Raw genomic sequence first — 20,656 nt, forward strand, 5'->3', positions numbered from 1 at the left:
AGTAAGTGCAAGTTTACTTGGTGATTCACATCACCAGCACTACTAAAAGAGTACTGGGGGTGCCCAGATCAAAACAACTGAAGGTACTTTCTAAACAGAGGATACAGAATTAAAATCATACTAAATAAAATCACCTTCAGCTGGAGTTGCTCTGGAATTTTGTTTTCAGTCTTCTGAGTTAGCAAAGACTTCCTCTGCTTAAATGAATCCATCATTAAGTTCTTTAAGCAGAAGGAGTAAAATGCATGGGTAATTATGGAATCTTAGCAAACTGCTAAAGGCTAGTCTATGCCTATCTAGGTAGAGGTGCCTCAGGGTGCTCTGGCTTTTGAAATCAAATAGACAATTATCAGAATGCAAGAGAGCTTACCTTCCAAGAAATATTAGCAGGTTAGAAGTATGTCATTGGGCACATGTTAGCAAGAGGGCAGGAAAAAGGCATATGTAACTAAGCAAGAAGAATCCAGAGAAAGGACGGTTGGGGCAGGGTAAAGGTATCATCATCGTGGGCTCAATAAAGAAACACCATTGGAGTTTCCCGACCCACCAGGATAAGAATGTTAGGTACAATGATTTGGAGTCATAGATGACTCAGGACTTCTATACAGATGGAATTCAATTATCCCCTCCCACACAGGCCCTCTCCCCTTCTATGAAAACCATTAGCTTGCAGAAATTTCTGCTAAAAATTATCCCCTTCTCAAGTTTCTGCTTGAATTAAGCACACGGAACACAGCAGAAGAGGCATCAAAATTAGTTTATTGGGAAACCAGTCACTTAGACATTACATTGTAAAGAGAATGTAGAGAGAGGTCTGAACATTTTATAAGATACTATACAAAAATACTATGTTTCTCTGAATCCTATAACTTTTTAGCAGTGCTTTCTTTTTAAACAGTTCTGACGGTAAGTATTATTTTTTCTAGGAACAAAAAGTATTTTTTTTCCACTCACTTTTATTTTCCTTTCTATCTGTATGAATGTATTTAGTCAATTACAAATTTGAAATTTAAGTGCTGGTGCTAAGTAACTTTTGGAACAGTCTTTGAAGATTATGATTTTTGAAGAGAATAAATTTTTCCTTGTATTAGAACTCGAAGATGTGCAGTTACATGGTGGTATGAAGGCATCAGTTAGCTGTTAGGAGATAAATAGGATAACTTTTCCCTTCCAAGATATGTGGGAAAGACACAGTCCTAATTCTCAGGCAAGTATATTGATATATTGTCTCAGCAATACCCAAGCAACAATTTCTGAAGGGAAAAATAAATTTTTCCAAAAATGAAAATCACCAAGCCTTAAAGAGGCACAAGAGACCCCTAAAAACCTTAAATCATTTCCTTGCACAGCAACAGCTGGAAAAACTTTCATTTGCCAAAATTAAGGTATAATTTTTCATCTTCCAAAACTATTCTGAAAGCTGACACTGTCATATTGATTCTGCAGGAAAGCAAAATATCTTTTAGGGATTAAAAATATCTTTTCGGACATCATCTAAATCAAGAATCAAAATGAACACTATTAATTCCAGCTACTTGGGAGGCTGAGGCAGTAGGATCACAAGTTCAAGGCTAGTCTCAGCAACTTAACAAGATCCCATCTCAATAAATAAATAAGGACCAGGGATGTAGCTCAATGGTAGAGTGCCCATGAATTCAATCCCCTGTACTGCAAAAGAATGGGGGAGGGGGGAGTACACTACTTTGACAAAGTTGGTGGTTTTAGGAAATTTAAAATGAATCAAAACTATTTGTTAAAAAGTGAGTTTGGGGCTGGGTGCGGTGGTACACACCTGTAATCCCAGAGGCTCAGGAGGATGAGACAGGAGGATCAGAAGTTCAAAGCCAGCCATAGCACTTAGTGAGGCCCTAAGCAACTTAGTGAGACCCCATCTCAAAAAAAATAAAAAGAACTGGGAATGTGGCTGAAAGTGCCTCTGGGTTCAATCCTGGGTACAAAAACAAACAAATAAAACACAACTTCCAACTCACAGCATATTCTTCAGTGGTAAGTAAGGGGATAAACCATACTTAAAATGCCAACAATTTTTAAAAGTTCAGTCACAAAAACACTGTAATATCAAGTGTGAAGGGGAAATTAGTCTCCTTCAAAACAAGGACAGAAGCTATTTCCTATCTGTCTTTGAGCATCCATCTTTTTTGTAAAACTGGAAAAGTACATTTAATGATTTTTCCTGAGAAAACTTAGTCCCTCAATCTTTTCATTCTTTTTAGAGCAGGTTCCAGTGTGACTGGGGCATAGAATAACCTCCCTTTGCAACTCTGTAGGCCTGGCACTCTGAAGGCTAAAGAAATGCCAGAGAATAAAGGGAAGCCCAGACATTTACATTTCCTTAAGGAATTCTTTTGATGGTAGAACAAGAAACAGAGTGATCAAGAGAAGCAGAGATTCTAATCACTGTAAACAGAAGGGAGACTCTAGAGGTGACTCCATATTAGTCAATTTTGAGGCTCCAAGTTATGTAGATTTCAGTAAAACCTCTTATGCTTCAGGGAGTAGCAAAGAGTCCCCAAAAGTGCCTGATGATTTGAGATGTGTTGATTCTGGACATTTATCTGTCTGACTAATGAGGGTCATCAGAGTACTTTCTAAAGAAGGAAAATCTGAGCCAGGCATGGTGGCATATTTTTGTAATCCCAGCAACTCAGGGGCCTGAGGCAGGAGGATCACAAGTTCAAAGCCAGTCTCAGCAATTTATCGAGGACCTAAGCAACTTAGTGAAACCCTGTCTCAAAAAATCAAAAGGGCCAGGGAAGTGGTTAAGTGCCCCTGGGTTCAATAACAAGCATGCGGCCCACGCGCGCGCGGGCGCGCACACACACACACACACACACACACACACACACGCATATACAAACTCACACACAAGAATCAAAGTCTGAAGTTAAATTTTGGGTTGGATATTCCTTCGTCCAATGAATTAGAATTTTACTTTTCTCCATGTCATAAACATAAATAACACTTTTGGGAATATCAAAGACATAATTCTTGCCAGAAATGGAAAATAAAGAGTACTGAAAAGCCTTCTCATGGAGTTAGTGAATAGAAAGCAAAATTCCCTTCATAAGACCTCAGAAATGTGGCATCAGTTGATATTCAGTTTGGGACCCAAATTAAGGAATTAAGGGATGAGCATCACACTAAGAATTTCCATGACCTTTGGGCTTTGATAATAAACAGAAGCATCTGGTTCTGCCATATGTTGGGTAGCTGCAGAACACACAACTGGATGGGGGCCAACACTAGCCAGTGATGCCGCATGTCTCAAGCCTATGAGGCAATTAAATGAGAGCAATTTCTCACTGGGCATACAATTGTCCTCACTAACCTAGAATGTTTAATTACTTTGGCCTTGGTATGTTATAGATTAAATTTAAGGAGGGCAGCTGCAAATCTGGGCTCTATTTTACAACCCCAGGTCTGGTCATACCATAGGGGCTTTGTTCTATTTGACCACAAGGGGTTTTATTTTCCAAGGTGGCATGACTCATAAAAATGTCCTCGGTATGTCTCTCACATGTGTCCGCCTTTTCTTTTCTGGTCATTCAATAGTGTGTTTAAATAAATTCAGCAAAAGTGGGTTTACAACTCAGGAAAACAACAGCTATTTTAAATTATTTACATCTCTAAACATCATGCTCTCATTTGAACAGATAAAAGTCTTTATTTCCCTGTAAGTTTACATAAGAAATTTGTTTACAGACTTGTTATTTATACAATACTTGCGAAGCAATGTTCAAATTTCACATTTTTACTGCATAAGATAGCTTCATGTACATCTGTTTGCTTTATCTTCTTGGGGAGGACAGGTTAAAGACCTATGGTAAACATACATCCACGTGACAAAGGGGTGTGCAATAGGGCAGAGTAGAATACTCACAGGAAAAGAGTAAATTCAGGACACTGCGTCAAAATGGGAACCGAGAAAGTGTCTTCCATTATAGCAACTACCACCATTTGGTAACTTTGTTTGCATAGGATAGCATTACCCAAGGAGCCTCCCTCCCCCATCCTAGTGAAAGGAAACCCACGAAAAGTGAAATAAGATCTTGGTACAGATTTTTTGAAATGGGAGCCATCTGAGATTCATTCCACTTGAAGAAACCTAAGCACATCCAACTTCAGGAACATCACCAGTGTGGAAATGAAAAGATTAATTTTGGATTGGTAAAGTTAGTCTCTAGAGAGGAACATAAGACAGCTTTGCAAAATCTTGAGTGTTTCACCAAGGATTCCATTCTAAATATCTGACAGTTTTCTGTTCTGCCAGGAAGTCTATGATTTGCTTAATTCAGTATATTTGAGAAGTGCATAATTTTTATCCCTGAACTTAAAGTTAGTTGCTACAGGACCCTGATAATAGACTAAGAAAGTCAAGGACTCCTGAAGGTCACAGAAAAACCTCATCATGGGAGATTATTTTAGCCTTATGTGTCTATAGCATTCATTTGTTTAGCTGAATGCAGATCTTTCCATACCTCTGGGCTCTCGGCCCAAAGGTCCTCTCACTCCCGCAACTGAAGCCAGAATCACTGCTGACCTGGGGGAAGGTTATGTTTTTTTTTTAAATATTTATTTATTTATTTTTAGTTTTCCGCGGACACAACATCTTTGTATGTGGTGCTGAGTATCAAACCCGGGCCGCACGCATGCCAGGCGAGCGCGCTACCGCTTGAGCCACATCCCCAGCCCCAGGTTATGTTGTTTTGAATCAAAATCACCAATTTTCTATTGGGAGAGTAGAAAATGGGTATTAAAAGTAAAACAAAGCATCTTGAGAAAAACAGGTACTTTCCTGGGTTTGTTTTGCACCAATTATTAGCAACCTAAGTTATAATTCTAATGAATTAATTCTGATGAAGAAGAGCCAACTCCAATATCAAATGACACTGAACAAAGTAACAGATTCTTTCAGAGGTATTTTAAAAACTCATATCTTTCAATTTTCTAAACTATACTAAAGATGGGAGTTATAATAGAAGTTCCCTTATTCAGAGTATTAAGGAAAGTAAGACTGATCATGTTCATTTTCTCTTGTAAGGTCTCTCTGGGAATTTTCTGTGGATTCTTCTTTATACTCTCTTCAGTAATAACCACTCTTCATCTTACTGGACTGGGGTGATTTTGCTTTTTGGAAATAGCTAAATGTTACCCAGAAGCAGGAGTAGTGGAAAAAGTGAATAGAATATACTTTCAGATGCTGAAAGTGTATAATTTGATAATGCAAATGATTTGCTTATGCGTTCCTTAATGTTATTTTTAAGAAGATGAGTTTTAAAAAGAATGTGAATGATGACAGCATCACTAAGATAAGTATTAACTTCCCAAGTGCACTAGGATACCTTTGAAGAAAACATCATTCAATTAGATGTCAAATGTGTCTGCTAAAAAAAATCATTAATTGTAATGATTATAATCATATTTAGAAGTGTCCATTTAAACTTTATCTCCTCTGAGAACTGTATTTTTTTAAACATTGGGAATTGAATTTGGTGATTTCATTATTTGAATGCTGTAAAGGGGAAAAAACCCCCAATTTGTGATGTTTGCTAGGATAGTTATTACTCTTAAACAGTTGGAATAAAAGCAAATGCATATAAACATATGCACATAGTATTTGCTCAATTTTAATGGCAGATCCCTGATCATACATTTTAAAATATTATTTTACTGGAATATGTAGGGGTGTACATGTGGGTGCATGTGCAAGAGTGTAACATTAAAAAAAAATCTACATCCAAAACTCTGTGATGTTTTAGGATTCTATTCAGATAACCAAGAAAGAGTAAACAGGTTAATAAAGCCCATTATAATTCTCTAACATATAATGCTGCTATAATAATACCAGGAATACAGACAATAACTGAAGAACATCAAGATTATATAAATCCTTCATAGTCCTTCAAAGCCTAACAATACATACTTAGGACCTTACGCTTCTAAAACCTTAAGATCATCTATCCAGTCACACCATCATTGTATAAGTAAGTGACAGCAGCTCTGAGAGGTAAAGTACCTGCCAAAAATTACTCAGCCAGTGCCTGGTAAGGGTTGGAATGAGATTCCAGGTGGCCTGGCCTGCCCAGGCCTCTTCTCTCCACCCCCTGCCTTAATTCAGTTCAGATCCCACACCTGTAAAATGAAGTGAATGGACTAGCAGATGGTCTCTAAGGTCTCTCTTATAACTCACTCTGTTGCTCCAGAAGTCCATCAATTACTACAATATTATGCTCATTTCAAATAAACTCTTTCAGTTCAGAGATGATGCTATAAACTAAGGAAGTTCCTGTTTACCAAATCACTCAGGTGCATTCCTCAAAAGAAAAGCAGAAAGAGGCTGTACTCTTAAAGAATAAGCCCAAGATAGTTCTTTGATATTATCTTCTTCAAGCATCTACCATCATCTCTGGCTTCTAGTCTATTTTCATTAACTGTCTCCATTAAGCTTTATTGAGCCAAATGACTACCTAATATATTTCAATGTAATTATGGGTAATGCATGAAAGGAACAATTTAGAGACACCTATTCTAAACTGTACGCTTCATGGTTTCAACTAAATTGAGAAACTATAGTTCATTATATTTCTAACACATATATATGAAAAAATCAAATATGAAAACATAGAACTAAACATTATCCTTCTTTAAAAATAAACATTTCCTTCGTTAATTTATACATTCTTTCTGTGTCCAGGAAAGAGGATACAATTCTGATCTGCAGCAAGTTTCCTGTCCATAAAGGGGTAAACCATGTCCTATTTCCACTGCTACCCAATCACAGAGAGCTCTTCACGGCCTTTTTTTTTTCTGTCCTCAGCAGGAGGCTGTGCCTCTCTCAACTTTGGAAATGATCTGTTCTCCTAGCAGAAGCCTTTATTTAGCTCATCTAATTTCAGCTGGCAAGGGAAGTATTTGAAGTCAGAAGGAAGAATGAAAGGTTCAGACTTGTCCTCTGAAGCCTTTCCAGGCTACTCTTCCACTGCTGGGGTCAAAGGTGGCCCTCCAGAGTGCAGTGTCTGCAGGCTCTTGTTGCTGTTAAACTCCTCCCCATCCCCCCACCCTTAAAGTGCAAATGTGAGGAAGAAGAAACAAAAGTACTAGCTAGAGAACAAGCAAATGGACTTGGAACTTTATTTATACAAATCTGATCAACTAAGTTTGTCCCTTTTGATCATGGACAATGGCACTGGAGAAAGAGAACAAGGTGGTTCTCTGTGCCCCTTCTTTTCAAAAGGGTGATTTTATAAAAGTGCTTTCCATGTACGGAAATAAAATACACTTTAGTGAGTAAGTACATATACAGAGGGTGACCATGAGGCATGTTGTCATGTCAGTGCAGGGGCCTTTATTTATTTTATTAACAATAGTCTAAGGTTAGTGAAGAATTATGCCTTGTTTGGTTTTTAAATCTAGGAAGCCAGGGAAAACCATCTGAACATATTCCATTGGCTGCAGCCTTCAATTTAAACATCAGAGAGAAAGGTAAGTAGCCAAACTGTGCCCAGCTTGTCAGCACACTTATTTCTGATTATCTGAAAATAAACAACATGCTTATTCTATAGAGACAGGACCTGCTGGAAGCTTATAGCAAGACACACAATCTACTCAAAATAATTCCATATGTTACACTGTAGAATCGCTGTGTGGTTATACAAGGGAAAGTGATCAAAACCCTGTACAGACACCTGATATCGGACTTGAAACGCCAAGTGGAAACAGAACTATTCAGTGTCTTCATTTATACACAATTTACAATATTTGATTCAAAATAAAAATCACAAGAAAAATACATCTGTTTCTGCTACAATTCCTTCCCCTCCCCTATCCACCCCCCAGTGAAAAGTCTTCTAATAAAAGGTATCATATTACCACCACTGTCTTATTTTGGTCTAATTCTGAGGTTCTGGCTTGAGCCAGGTAACATGAAAAGGAATGGCAATACTTGGGGTTTATATAACGTACACATTTTATCCAAGGATCTCAAGTACTTGCAGTCACGTCTCCAGATCTGAGAAATCACGACTCAGTGGAAGCCAGAAAGCTGGACGAATGCTGGGTGGGTTGCATGGGGTGTAAATCTCTTGGCTAAGTCTATGATTAAACAAGGGCAAAGTTGGTAGGCCAGAGCTGGGCTCAATTTCTCTTCTCAAACATATACTATCAGTGAGTTTTACCCTCTCTTAAACCACACACCCATCTCCAGGCTACTGCCTAGAGTTAAAACCAGCTGAAGAAGCCGGGTCCTCATGATAATGCATCAGAATAAAAAGCAAAAACAGGAAAACATATTCATCAGCATCTGGCCAAGGAGACAGGGGCTGGGAGGATTGATTTGGGAGGCCATTCCTAGCAAGAATGAGACAAAGGTGTCAGTTCACTATGTTCAGTTACAGTTAAGCTTTTGGTGGAGTCAATTCCAGCAGAAGTGAAGCTCATGGCATCTAGCGCTTGATTTAAGATAATGCTATTGAAGAAGGTTAATGAGAAAACACAGCAAACTAACAGGGAGGAACTGGCCAAGGAATATATCTGGAGGGCCAAAGTGATTTTCTTTCCTTATCATTTCTATAGGAGAAGGCAAGGGGTAGGAGAAAAGGGCTGGAGGGCCCTTTATTTGCAGATTTTTTAAAAAATCATTTTTCTCGTAACTCCGTAATGAAAATGTGTATTACGGCATGAAGGTTACAGAACTGCATCTGCTACTGGGTCACCGCTACAGGTCTATGAGCTGATCCACCAGCAGCAAAGACCTGGCTAGGTTGGGAAGACTGGACTCAGAGCTCCCACTGCTGTTTCTAGAGTGCCCACCTGGAAGTGGAGAGATAGGAATTCAGTACAAAACACAGAGGGTTAAGGTTTAGATGTGCAGAGAAAGCAAAGGAGAAAAAAAACAACACAGAAACCTAGAGAGGCAACATTTTACATTTGCAAAGTCTCATATGTAATGATTTTTAAACATAAAAGTTAGCTATCTACCACCTCCCACCAAAAGTTTAGGCACTCTGTGTACACCATAGCATAGGCAGACACTTTATAAAGATGAAGCTCTTCTCGAAACAGTACGTTGCCTGAGAATTGCTGGCTTTACACTAGCTTTCTGTTAACATCAAGCCATCCCCTTGATCAATTTTTGATTTGGGGAGAAATTAGTTATTAAAACACTGTAATAAGAACATGCTTTAAAAAAATAAATACATGGTCTGATGGCAATTCAGTGTTTTATGGCATGTTCAAGTGATTTCGATTCATCAAAGAGGAAAAAGCATGCTCTGAGAATGTCCAAAAGATGTGGCTAATACAAAAGCACCACTGTTAATCTATTTGGAAAGAATATTTATTACAGATTGTTCTAATCATAAAAAAAAAAGTTAAGAACTTTTGATATATACCTTTAAATTTCCACTGATTGAAGATCACTTTATTTTTGGCTTGATACTTTGTAAACTAGTTGTTAGTCAAACTACTTCTACATAAACATCATGGTCAAGCTTTAGGTACCTCTATCAGTATCTCCATCTCTACCTATCTATACTGGTCCAGCCTACAATGAATGATTGTCATTGCCCCCAATGTCCTTCACTAAATGTTCACTAAATGTTGACTCTTTCCCCCACTTGCAGATTAGGTACATTATTATTTTGATAAGAGCAGATGTCAAGCTCTTCCTTATTCCCCCACCTCTTTCTTACCTTGTGGGTTTTTGGTTATCAATACAGGAATAGGGTCAAACTCATCTTCTGCCACCTTTTCCGAGCCCTCAGGGACATCAAAACCTGAGATGAGATTACTATCTTCTGCAGCTTAATACAGAAGGCAAGCACACAAGTAGAAACAACAGAGGTAGAGATTAGCAAACAGAGAGAAAGGGAAAGAGGCACAAAGTTCCCAACAATATATTTATATATTTAATTACTGGAGTTCTTAAAGTTGAAAGTACTTATTTTTCTGAGTTGAAATAAAAAGTAGGGAAACAGAAAACATAAAGATATGGAAAATGCTTTAGAATTGGCCATGTTAAGTCTTTCATAAATGATTAGGGAGAAGGGTTACTGGGAGAATTTTCTCTACTATTTGTAGTACCATTAACTATAATTATTGTGAAGTATCTCTTCAATGTTACTAATTCAGAAAGGCACAAGAATGAGTCAGCTGTTTTCTTTATTGAGGGAAAAGAGGCCTGGCTAACATGTTAAAAAAACTCAAAACTAGGAGTGTCGGGGAGAGAGAACTAGCAGTTCTTTAAGAAGTGATGACTGAAGGGGCAGGGGGTGCAGCTCAGTGGAACAGCACATGCTTAGCATGTGTGAAGCCCTAGGTTCAATCCCTATCCCCAAGAGACCCCAAACCAACAATAGGTAAGTATACACAAGGCAAGTAAAAATACTTATAGAAGGACTCATTGTTCTGTGAATGGGAAAAGACTTTCAAATGACTTAGTTGCCTCAGGGAGCAGTAGGGCATAAAATCTCCTGCACTGAGACTTCTAGCAGAAGTTTTTAAAAATGTTTTCTCCAATCTAATTAAAACAACAGTACCAACAAGTGCTAGCTGAGCACCTATTTTGCAAGGGATGTTTCTCTGTAATTAGATACTGCTGCTGGCATACTCCTGCCACACACCACTGTCTAATCAGGTAACTTCCCTTTACATATGCTATAAAAAAAATCATTTTAATGCTATCAGAGATAAAAACAAAAGCTCAGCTATTACCACTGCAAACCATGAGCTAATTACTTTTAGTCATCTCTGGGCAGCTTCCTTCTTGAATTTCCCTTAGAAAGGGCTTCAGCTGTTCCTTTTCTATGTATTTTCTCCTTCTAGAAAACCACTTTCATTACTCAAGCAGAGAAATAAGTTTAGTAAATGCCTACATAGAGGAAGTCAGTGTACCTACCATTGTCACAAACTTCTAGCTGAACAAAACTCAATTCAAACTACCTCTGTCCAGCAGAATTTCAAAACAATATTAATCCAAAACTAAGAAGTAAAAATGCCAGATGAGGAAGAAAAATCAAGTAATCAATCATGATTTTAAAATGGACAAAATTTGAAACTGTTTAAAATTCAATCTCTGAAGAGCGACTTTTGAGGAACACCTGTTTCTTTACTGTAGTCATAATTGTTCAAAACCCTGAATCACATTTGATGAACAACTCTACTTTCCAAGGTCAACAAGTATCACATTAATAATTATAGTGAGTGAGTGGACAGTCAGCTCAAGCATTTTTCTTGGTTGACTGTCAAGGTATATGGTGCTCAAAGGCAACGTAAAATATCACCTGCATCCAGTTCTTACCAGAAAGTAACACCCTCACCAATCTGTTGTCTAAGGCTTATTAGATATTCTGAGAGGTATCATAACAGTGACTAAGAATACAAACTCAAGTTTTCTATAAAAGGAAGTTTAAATACTTTATAGCAAAGACTTTTGAAAAGGGAAACTTAGGAGCTGTTCAGCTCTTCTCCTCCGGGGATACCTGGGGGCCTCAGAAGAAGAATTTACCTTTATGGGCTGGAGCAGAGATTGCTATGGGAGCAAACTCTTCCAGAAGGTCAGCAGTAGGGTTAGAAAGCAGAGAGCAGTCAAGCAGGGAATCTTCCCCAGTGAGAGAATCTGAGTCCAGTTAACAGCATTCCAGGTCAGTGACAGCATTAAATGGCACATATAACAATATCATGAGATTAGATCTAAGCCTTTAAATTATTGCATTTACAAGTTATACATTCAAGCCAAGCGGGAGAAAGAAAACCAAAAGAAACTTGTTAAGTCCTCTGGATTTCTATCCACATCAACATGTATTTCTAGACTCCTCTTAACATTAACTTGGAAGTATAGGAGACATTTTAGCTCAGAGGTTGCTGGTTAAGCAAGTCTGATTTGGATGCCAGTACAATTTTAACAACTTAGTTCTCAGCAAGTACCATTTCAGAAAAAGGACTTTGCAATTTGTTTCATTTCCCTAACATTCACAGGAAAAGATTTACCACACTGAAATTGAAATTGGTATTGAAATTAACCAGGAGAGTTGATCTAGCTCTTTATTAGTAGAATGTGATGAGATTAAACAATACTTTCTAGAACTCAATCAGATTACCATTCTAAATGTGTCTTGTTAGTATTCTTGAATTTAAATTACTCCTTTGAACACGTAATTTGTTTTCAGTTAAAGAATGGAAAGAAGACAAAAATTCAGAGTTCAAGCATTTAAACAAGGATTGTTTTTTGGGAGAGTTTTCTAGGAGAAAATATCCAAGTGAGGACAAAGAAAACGAACCACTTTATCTTCTGGGGTAAATTTTTTCACCTGAGTAAGTTTATGTTCACATTTCCAAGACCTCTAACTGCTGATTTTCTGAGTCAGATAATCAGACACTTTTATCAAGGTAATTATAGACTCAATGGTTTTGCCTACAATTTAACAGCAAACCACCCCTAGATGATTAAAGCACTGTTCTGGGTAAAAAATGTCAACCCATAGGAGATGCGCTCTGCAGATACCCACTGATGTTCTCAGGTGGGAAAGACAGCTGGGCAGTCTAGAGGGGGTTTACAGCATGGTCACTCTGCAGAGTTCTTTAATTAAGGAGGTGGAGAGATCTGCTACCAGTAAAAAGAATCTTGAATAAAGAAATTCTATAACCAGGGTAAGCCTAGGGCCTACTCTAAAAAGAGCACAAATCCAAAAAGTACCTAGTTCTTCAGCAAGGAAAAATATATCCAACATCTAGACACCAGGGCTATAAGAACAAGTATCCACTCTAGGAGAAACTAGCCAGGCTAAAAAATAAGCTGATGATCATCTGCCAGAGGTAGAAAGCCACATTGATCAGACTCTTCAGCTACTGAGATCCCTGACTGACCTGTGCGGTTTGAGGTCACAGACTCCGTCTGAGATGGGAGGCGCTGGGCAACTGGGGGTTCCAGTCCTGGTATGAGACTCTCAACGGCAACATCAGCTTTTTCTTTTGTAACAGAGCATTAAGAAAGGAGAGGAAAGGGTAAGGGAAGGAAGACAGAAGTTTCTTCAGGAAATTCTGTGAAGGCTTTCTTCTGTGAAATTTCTGTACACAGGTTGCTAAAATACCAGCCTCAGCAAGATGGAAAGCACAAAAAGTGACTATTTCTGCTGCTTTTAGTGTCTAGATTTCACTGTTAGAGCATGGAACACAAGCCTCTTTCAATCATGAGATTTCTACCATGTTAGAAGAGATTAGCTAAAAGGCATCTTAAATTCTTCTGCTTTTTTTAAGTAACAAATTTAGAGTAAACATCCTCTAATCTAATGCAAAAGCCTCAAATCCATCTCATCTCCATCCCATGGTGTAGCTGGGAGGCATTCTGCACCAAGTCATGTTTCTCAACTGAAGGCCCATTTTTTCTGTAGGGCCATGGCATTTGTGAATTCTAGGACATTTTTCCCCAGAGGCATTACCAGGTCTCGAATGATTGCTCCTCCTAAAGCACAGAGGCCTTGGACATTTTGTAGGTTTTGCCTGCCTTGCTATTGGAACACAAAAAAATATAAGCAAATAAGTAGACTGAGTCTTGCCCTAGATTCTATTCAAGGAGCTTAACTACTGGACAAAGCATTTTCTGGTACATGCATTGGCCTTCTAAGGAAGAATCTGCTATATCCCATCAAGTTCAGTAAAGTAAGGTCCAGTTAGAAACCAATTTTTTCATGATGCTTTTGCAACTGAATTCTTCACATTCCTGTTCATTCATATGAAATTCATTCTAGGATCTGTTAATCAGACACTTAATTCAAAATACACATTCATGCATGATTGAAGAAACAGATGGTGACTTTACCAATTACAGCATCAGAAGTGCTACCAAAAGGATCTGCCATAGGCAAGAGTTCAGGGAGCAGAAGAGACGTGTCAGGAGATTTGAGTCCCTCAATTAGTTTTTCTAGGTTGGGCAGAGAGGTAAAGAGAAAGCAAAAAAGCAATGAGATATTAAAGCAAGTGACTCACTCACTGTTTTCTTTCTTTTTCATTTTTTATTTTAAGTAAGGGTCTTGTTAATTGCTGAGGCTGGCCTCAAACTTGCAATCTTCCTGCCTTAGCCTCCCAAGTTACCAGGATTACAGAGATGTGCCACCCTGCCCAGTATTCACTCATTGTTTTCTATGCAAACACATTTTAGGGGTCAATATCTGGTAAAGATTCACTATAGAAATTAATACTATTGGTATCTTATTAAAAACAGGTTTTCCAAATTCAGTTTACAAAAGACTATTTCCAAGACAAGTGGTAAGATGTGCTCTAGGTTTGTTTCTCTGCTTATTTTGAGGTATAATTGACATTTAATAGACATCACCAATTTCAAGTGTACAATTTGGTGAGTTTAGACAAATGTACACATTCATAAAATTACCACTGAAATAATGATATAGAATATTTCCCAACGTTTAAAAAAATTCATTGTGCCCCTTCATAGTAAATATGTTTCTCTCACCCTAGACCCTGGCAACAATGAATCTGTCCCTATGGTTTTGTCTCCTGCAGAATTTCCTTTTTTTTTTTTTTTCCTTTTCAGTACTGGAAATTAAATATGTTAGGCAATAATTCTACTACAGAGCTACATCCCCCACTGGCTTTGAGACACGGTCTTGCTAAATTGCTGAGGCTGGCTTCAAACTTCGGACCCTTTTGCCTCAGCTTCTAAGTCACTGGGATTACAGATGTTTGTCACCAAGCCTAGGCCAGAATTTCCATTTTAAATGGAGCCACACAATGTGTAGTCTATTGTGTCTGATTTCCTTCATTTAGCAAAGTATTTTTGAGAATCATCCATGTTGTAGCCTATATCAGAAGTTTGTTCTCTTTTATTGAGGAGTATTGTTTTATTGTGTGGCTGTACCACATTTTGTTGATCCGTCTACCAGTTAATAGGCTTCTGGTTGTTTCCAGTTGTCAGCTATGAAAAATAAGGTTACCATAAACATTTGCATACAAAACTTTGTGTATTTGTTTCCTTTTGAGGGGCGTAGTTTTCAACCTATTTTTTAAAAATTTGCATTTAGAAACAGTTTATAATCAATTCAGTCTCACATAAGGTAACTTAAAAAATCATTTACTGACTGTCAATGATGTATATGTAACATGTTCCTATTCTTAATTATTCTATGGTCAAATCTCAAAACAGTTGACTTAGGCCTGCAGATGAATTACTGTTGATGTCTGTTAGCTAACAAATAAAAAGACATTAGAAGTCAAAAACAAACAAATAAACAAGAAGCCACCAGATTTGTCATACCTGGTATTTAATGTAGAGCAATGTATATACATTAAGGTTCATTCCAAAATAATTCCTTTAGCCCTGATCCATCAACAACCCTCTACTTACCTTTAAGTGACTAAAGGTTGAGCATTAACTTAAAAAAAAAAAAAAAGGAATCACAGAATCCCACAGGAAGAAGGGAATTAAGAGCTCATGCCTCTGTTACAAGGAGCCTCAAGTCACAAATTCTAACTCTTGCCCAGTTTAACCAAAATTAAAGTGTGTTTGAAAAAATAAGTGGTTTAAAGTTCAAGCATGTGTATATAACATTTTAATGAATCTGTAGTCTTCTAGGATGTTGGAAAATGAGCTAAGGGATAAATAAACTGATATTCATTAAAAGGCAGGAATCATATTTTAAGGGGGTCATAAGGAGCCCAGACATGTCTTCAGCTACACAGACCAAATGAAAGAACAGATTCTAGAGTCTTGGCAAGATAAGTTGTTTTGGTATAATTAACACACTGAAACAAAAAAAGAGATTGTTATTTTTATTTATGTGAAGCTAATTTATCATCTTTGGAGCACATGGAATATAAATGTCTTTGAATTACATGACAATATGCTGCACATTTCTCATTTATACCTGATTTACACTGAAGAAAAGAAGGGAGAAAAAGGGGATAGGGTTGTAGCTCAGTGGCAAAGTGCTTGCCTATCATGTGTGAGGCACTGAGTTCGATCCTCAGCACTGCACAAAAATAAAGGCATGCTGTCCATCTACAACTCTAACAACAACAACGATGGAGAGGAAAGGAAACTTCTCAAAAGCAGGGGGAATAAAACACTGGGGGTCTGTTCAACTATACAATGTAACACTATATCAGCAATTTAGCAAGACCGTGTCTCAAAGCCAGTGGGGGATGTAGCTCTGTAGTAGAATTTTTGCCTAGCATATTCAATTTCCAGTACTGAAAAGGAAAAAAAAAAAAAAAGGAAATTCTGCAGGAGACAAAACCATAGGGACAGATTCATTGTTGCCAGAAAAAGGTAATTGAGTCTTGTGTGTTTATTTCGATCTCACTAGTTAACTTCTATGCTACAAACCTCTTGTATGAAACCAGCGTGCTGGTCGAGCAGTGGACTTTAACAAGAATCTAATCATTTTATTAGCCATTAGCAAAAAGCATATTAGAAGGTAAAAAAAAAAAGGAGGTCTCTGTGATGAGACAGATTGGGGGACATCAAAGACTCAGAAGGTGTGACTTGCTCTAAGTCACAGGCAAGGCACTAAGGAGCCCAGATATGTTTTCAAAGATCCCTTTACACACTGCCTGGAGGATCTGGCTGTCTGCCTCAGCATAGGAGGATGGGTCTCCACATCCAGGCACAATGGTACATTTATTAGGTTAGTGTTGGAAGAAACCTCAGATTTTTTTTTTTTTGGGACTGGGGATGTGGCTCAAGCGGTAGCGCGCTCGCCTGGCATGCGTGCGGCCCGGGTTCGATCCTCAGCACCACATACCAACAAAGATGTTGTGTCCGCCGAGAACTAAAAAATAAATATTAAAAATTCTCTCTCTCTCTCTCTCTCTCTCTCTCTCTCTCTCTCTCTCTCTCTCTCCCTCTCTCCTCTCACTCTCTCTTTAAAAAAAAAAAAGAAAAAAGAAAAAAAAAAAGAAACCTCAGATTTTACCCAATTTAGCCTTCTCATTAATTAAGAGACCAACTCCAAAAAGTGAAGTAATTTGGCCAAGCTCTTATAGCAAGAAAGCAACAGATACAAAGACTGGGATATTCTACTCTATTAGAGATTCATTCTTTTGGTTTACCTAAGGGACTTTGATTCTTTAAAATGTAAAGACTCTCGTATGAGGTCACATCTAAAGCTATTACTGGTAATTTGTGCTCACTGTACATGAAACTCCTGAAACACATGTAATGGGAGGCCCAAAAAAGGCTGTAGGATGCTGACAGCCTATCAGTCATGGAGCCTGGTGGCTGCCCATCTGCATCAACAGCTAGCCCTTAAGTCCTTGTATTATGAACTGTCCTTTCTCTTACATTCAAGGCCAAGTATTAAGGTGAGGCATGGGAAAGAACAACAAAGAGAAGAGGGTAGTAAACTTAGGAAACTGCTAGAAGTGTTCAAGATCCAAAACCTCAATCAAGTCCCATGTCAGCATCATGACTTATTGTTATCTAATAAACAAAAACTTCTTAAATTTTGTATGAATCATGGGAAATGTCTTCTCTGGATACAAAAGCATAAGCCATCTTCTGGGGAAGTTCATACCAGAAATGCTTAAAGACTCACACTCCTATTCTCGATTATTCAAAGTGACAGATCAATGAAGCAGAAATTATTCATAAACTGCATTTTAGAAATGATTTAATCCTCCTAAGTAATGTTTTACAAGAATTGTTCTATCTTGGGGGCTGGGGCTGTACCAGAGCGCTTCCCTAGGATGTGTGAGGTACTGGGTTTGATCCTTAGTACTGCATAAAAATAAATAAAATAAAGGTATTCTGTCTATCTATAACTACAAAAACAAATAAAAAAAAGAGTTATTCTATCTTTGTGTTAGAATTATAAGCCTGTGACCCCAATATATTCCACTGCATGGGAAAAGCAGTACATAATTCTGGATAGAAGAAAATGGTAGAGTTTTCCAACAGTTCCTCATCTGGCTCTGATATTTTAGAACCGATTCCAGACTCTAAATGTGTGTGTGTGTGTTTATAGGGGGAGCTGTGCTTGTAGAAATGAGAGGATACCCCGGATCTGGGGAAGATTTAATTTTAATTTTTTTTTTATTGTGATGCTATACATTTTGGGGACTTAAGCTGAGGTCTGCAAAATTCTGAGAAGTAAATAAGTAACACAAAACTTAAGTTACCTAACAGTTCTAAGCTTCAGTTCTTCACCTATAAACAGAGGATAAGAACTAATTTAAAGGTTTGTTAGGATAAAATAGTTGTATTTATCAGAATTAATTTAATTTATCAGAATTAATTAATTAATTTGTATGTATGTATGTAAGTAAAGTGACATATAAAAGGGTATTAACTTCTTTAAGTGGGAGTAATAAGTGGATGAGCGGTCACCACATCACAGATGTTTGAGTATAGCAGAGGACATGGGTAACATTCCAGATCTTCCTCAAATGCCTGGTAGGAGAACAGAACATGCAGAACTTCTATAAAGTAAGACATGGGGAGTAGGCAGCCTGGGCTGAGAGAAGGAAAAGCAGGAGACGTGGTTCTGCTCTAGGTTTGTGCTGCACTGTGGGCAAGTCTCTTACTCTCTCTGAATTTCCTTATTGATAAAAATGAAAGTAAACTTAAGGACTCTACCTGCCAATAAAAGCCAATTACGTATGAAGGGAAAAATGGGAACAGGAGCTAGTTGCTCAAGAGATGGACTCTCAATATGAAAGTGGAGGGTAAGGACTCCAAGGGAGGGTGCTTGGAGGAAGACACAAGCAGGAGGACTGCAAAAATTCTGAGAAGTAATTTGGCAGGAAGACCCAAGCAGGAAGTAAGTGACTGGACCCAGGGTAGCAGGTCAGTGGAAAAAGCAGAGCTGAGTCAACATATTTTTCAACACACACACTGCCCAGAAGGCACAGCCATGAGAACAGGGAAGGCAGGGAAAGATCTAAGCTCATGGCTCATCATGAAAAAGAACAAATTTCTATTTTCTGCCTTATTATAAAAGTAGTACATATTAATTGTAGAAAATTTGGGAAAAAGAGATAAGGCAAAGGATAAATGTAAATGTGCCTGTAATTCCACTTTCAGAGATATCAACTATTAACTTAATGAATATCTTCCCAGTCCTTTCCTATGAATTTGTTTGTTCAACAAATATTTAAGCATACCCATATTTCTCAGACTAAGTTTTCAGAAACAGAATTGTAAATGAGAAAATAAAACCTTGAAGACTTTCATTATAAACCGCCAAACTATCCTCACAAGAAGTTGTAAGAGCTGATGCTCCTACTAGCAGGATCTGAAGCGTCCATTTTTCTACATCTTCAGAAGTCACAGCATCTTACTTTTATAGTTGGTACTTCCTAGATTCATCACGATGACAAACTTTAAAAAAATTTACCAGCAATTTACATTTCTTCTTTAATGAACTGTCTGCTCACAAACTATAGTGATTCCTATCACACCCCTATTAGTACACCTGGTTCTTTACAAAGTCTCTAGGTTTCCCAGATAACAATGAGTCTAGTCAAGGTAAGAGATTTGAGAAGTGCTTAATGGCTAAAGGACCTGCCCTGATAAAGAAAAACAGACACAGTGGTATATAGATAGGATGGATAATGGAAATAAAGGTCCTTTCTTCTTTTTCTTTTTGCTATGCTAGAGATCAAACCCATGGGCTTGTTCATGCTAGTAAGCTTTCTACCACAGAACTACCTCCCTAGGTGAGGATGCTTTTAAAGGAAAAGAATTGCAAGTATTTTCAACTAAGGGGAAAGGTGAGAGAAAGTGGGTCTCCTCTTCTAGACACCTCCCCCTTGCTTCCTAAACATAACTCAAGTGGCAATGGGGACAGGGGAGAGAAGAAAGGAGGAGGTAGTTGCTAAAGTTGAAATTTAGGCATGAATCCATTTCAGATTCTCCTCTTATCCCTCCCCTCTCAAGATAGTCACAAATATCAACTGCAAGAAAGAAAATAATAAACCTTTTACAAATCAGTCTGTTTGATAATTAAAATAACTTGTGACATTCTTTTAAATACAAAAACGGATGATCATACCTATTTATACATGCTAATAAAACCCACGTCTTGCAGTGAACCATTCTGACTCTAATTAGGAATGAGGAGCAGAACAGTGTTAACTAACAAATATGAAAGAGTTCAATGTATGCCCATCAAAATTGATGATGTGGCTGCTATAGCTCTTGCTTTGGCAATTTATGTCATTCAATATGGGGTATATAAACCCTGAAGTCTTGTGATGAGAGACACTGTTTTTAAAATTTAGCCACTCTGTGAGGTGACTGATATGCCAATTATCTTAATTGAATATAGTTGCTCTATATAGTTCCAGTCAGACACAAAACTATCTATGACGTCTTCATGTGAGAAGCAAAAATCAAACACCATGCCCCCATTTCAAGTTCATCTTAGAGAATTAAATCTTTAGGAGTACAAATTTTCTAGAGTAAAAGCACATTAACTGTATACTTAAAAATGGTTTCCATACTTTATTGACCTTGGATTTTTCAATATTACAATACAGCAGTTAGAAATAAGGAAGATAGGGCTGGGGATGTGGCTCAAGTGATAGCACACTTGCCTGGCATGTGCGGGGCACTGGGTTTGATCCTCAGTACCACATAAAAATAAAATTAAGATGATGTGTCCACCGAAAACTAAAAAAGAAA

At 37.8% G+C, this 20,656-nt stretch overlaps 1 protein-coding gene across 2 annotated transcripts in view; it reads right to left on the minus strand.

Moving 5' to 3' along the window:
• The window catches only part of Aak1 (AP2 associated kinase 1), a 179,422-nt gene that overhangs the window by 7,102 nt on the left and 151,664 nt on the right, over positions 1-20,656 (minus strand). Inside the window, exons 18-20 of one of the 2 annotated variants that reach the window (XM_026387175.2) lie at positions 13,835-13,936; positions 12,883-12,984; positions 9,711-9,821 (exon numbers count right to left, since the gene is read on the minus strand). The exons of the other annotated variant lie outside the window; for it this stretch is intronic. Of the exons in view, the coding sequence (XP_026242960.2) occupies positions 9,711-9,821; positions 12,883-12,984; positions 13,835-13,936 (315 nt within the window). The remainder of the gene's footprint in view (positions 1-9,710; positions 9,822-12,882; positions 12,985-13,834; positions 13,937-20,656) is intronic. 2 annotated transcript variants of the gene reach the window in all.

Source organism: Urocitellus parryii, chromosome 12 (genome assembly GCF_045843805.1).
Source record: "Urocitellus parryii isolate mUroPar1 chromosome 12, mUroPar1.hap1, whole genome shotgun sequence".
NCBI classification, from domain to species: domain Eukaryota; kingdom Metazoa; phylum Chordata; class Mammalia; order Rodentia; family Sciuridae; genus Urocitellus; species Urocitellus parryii.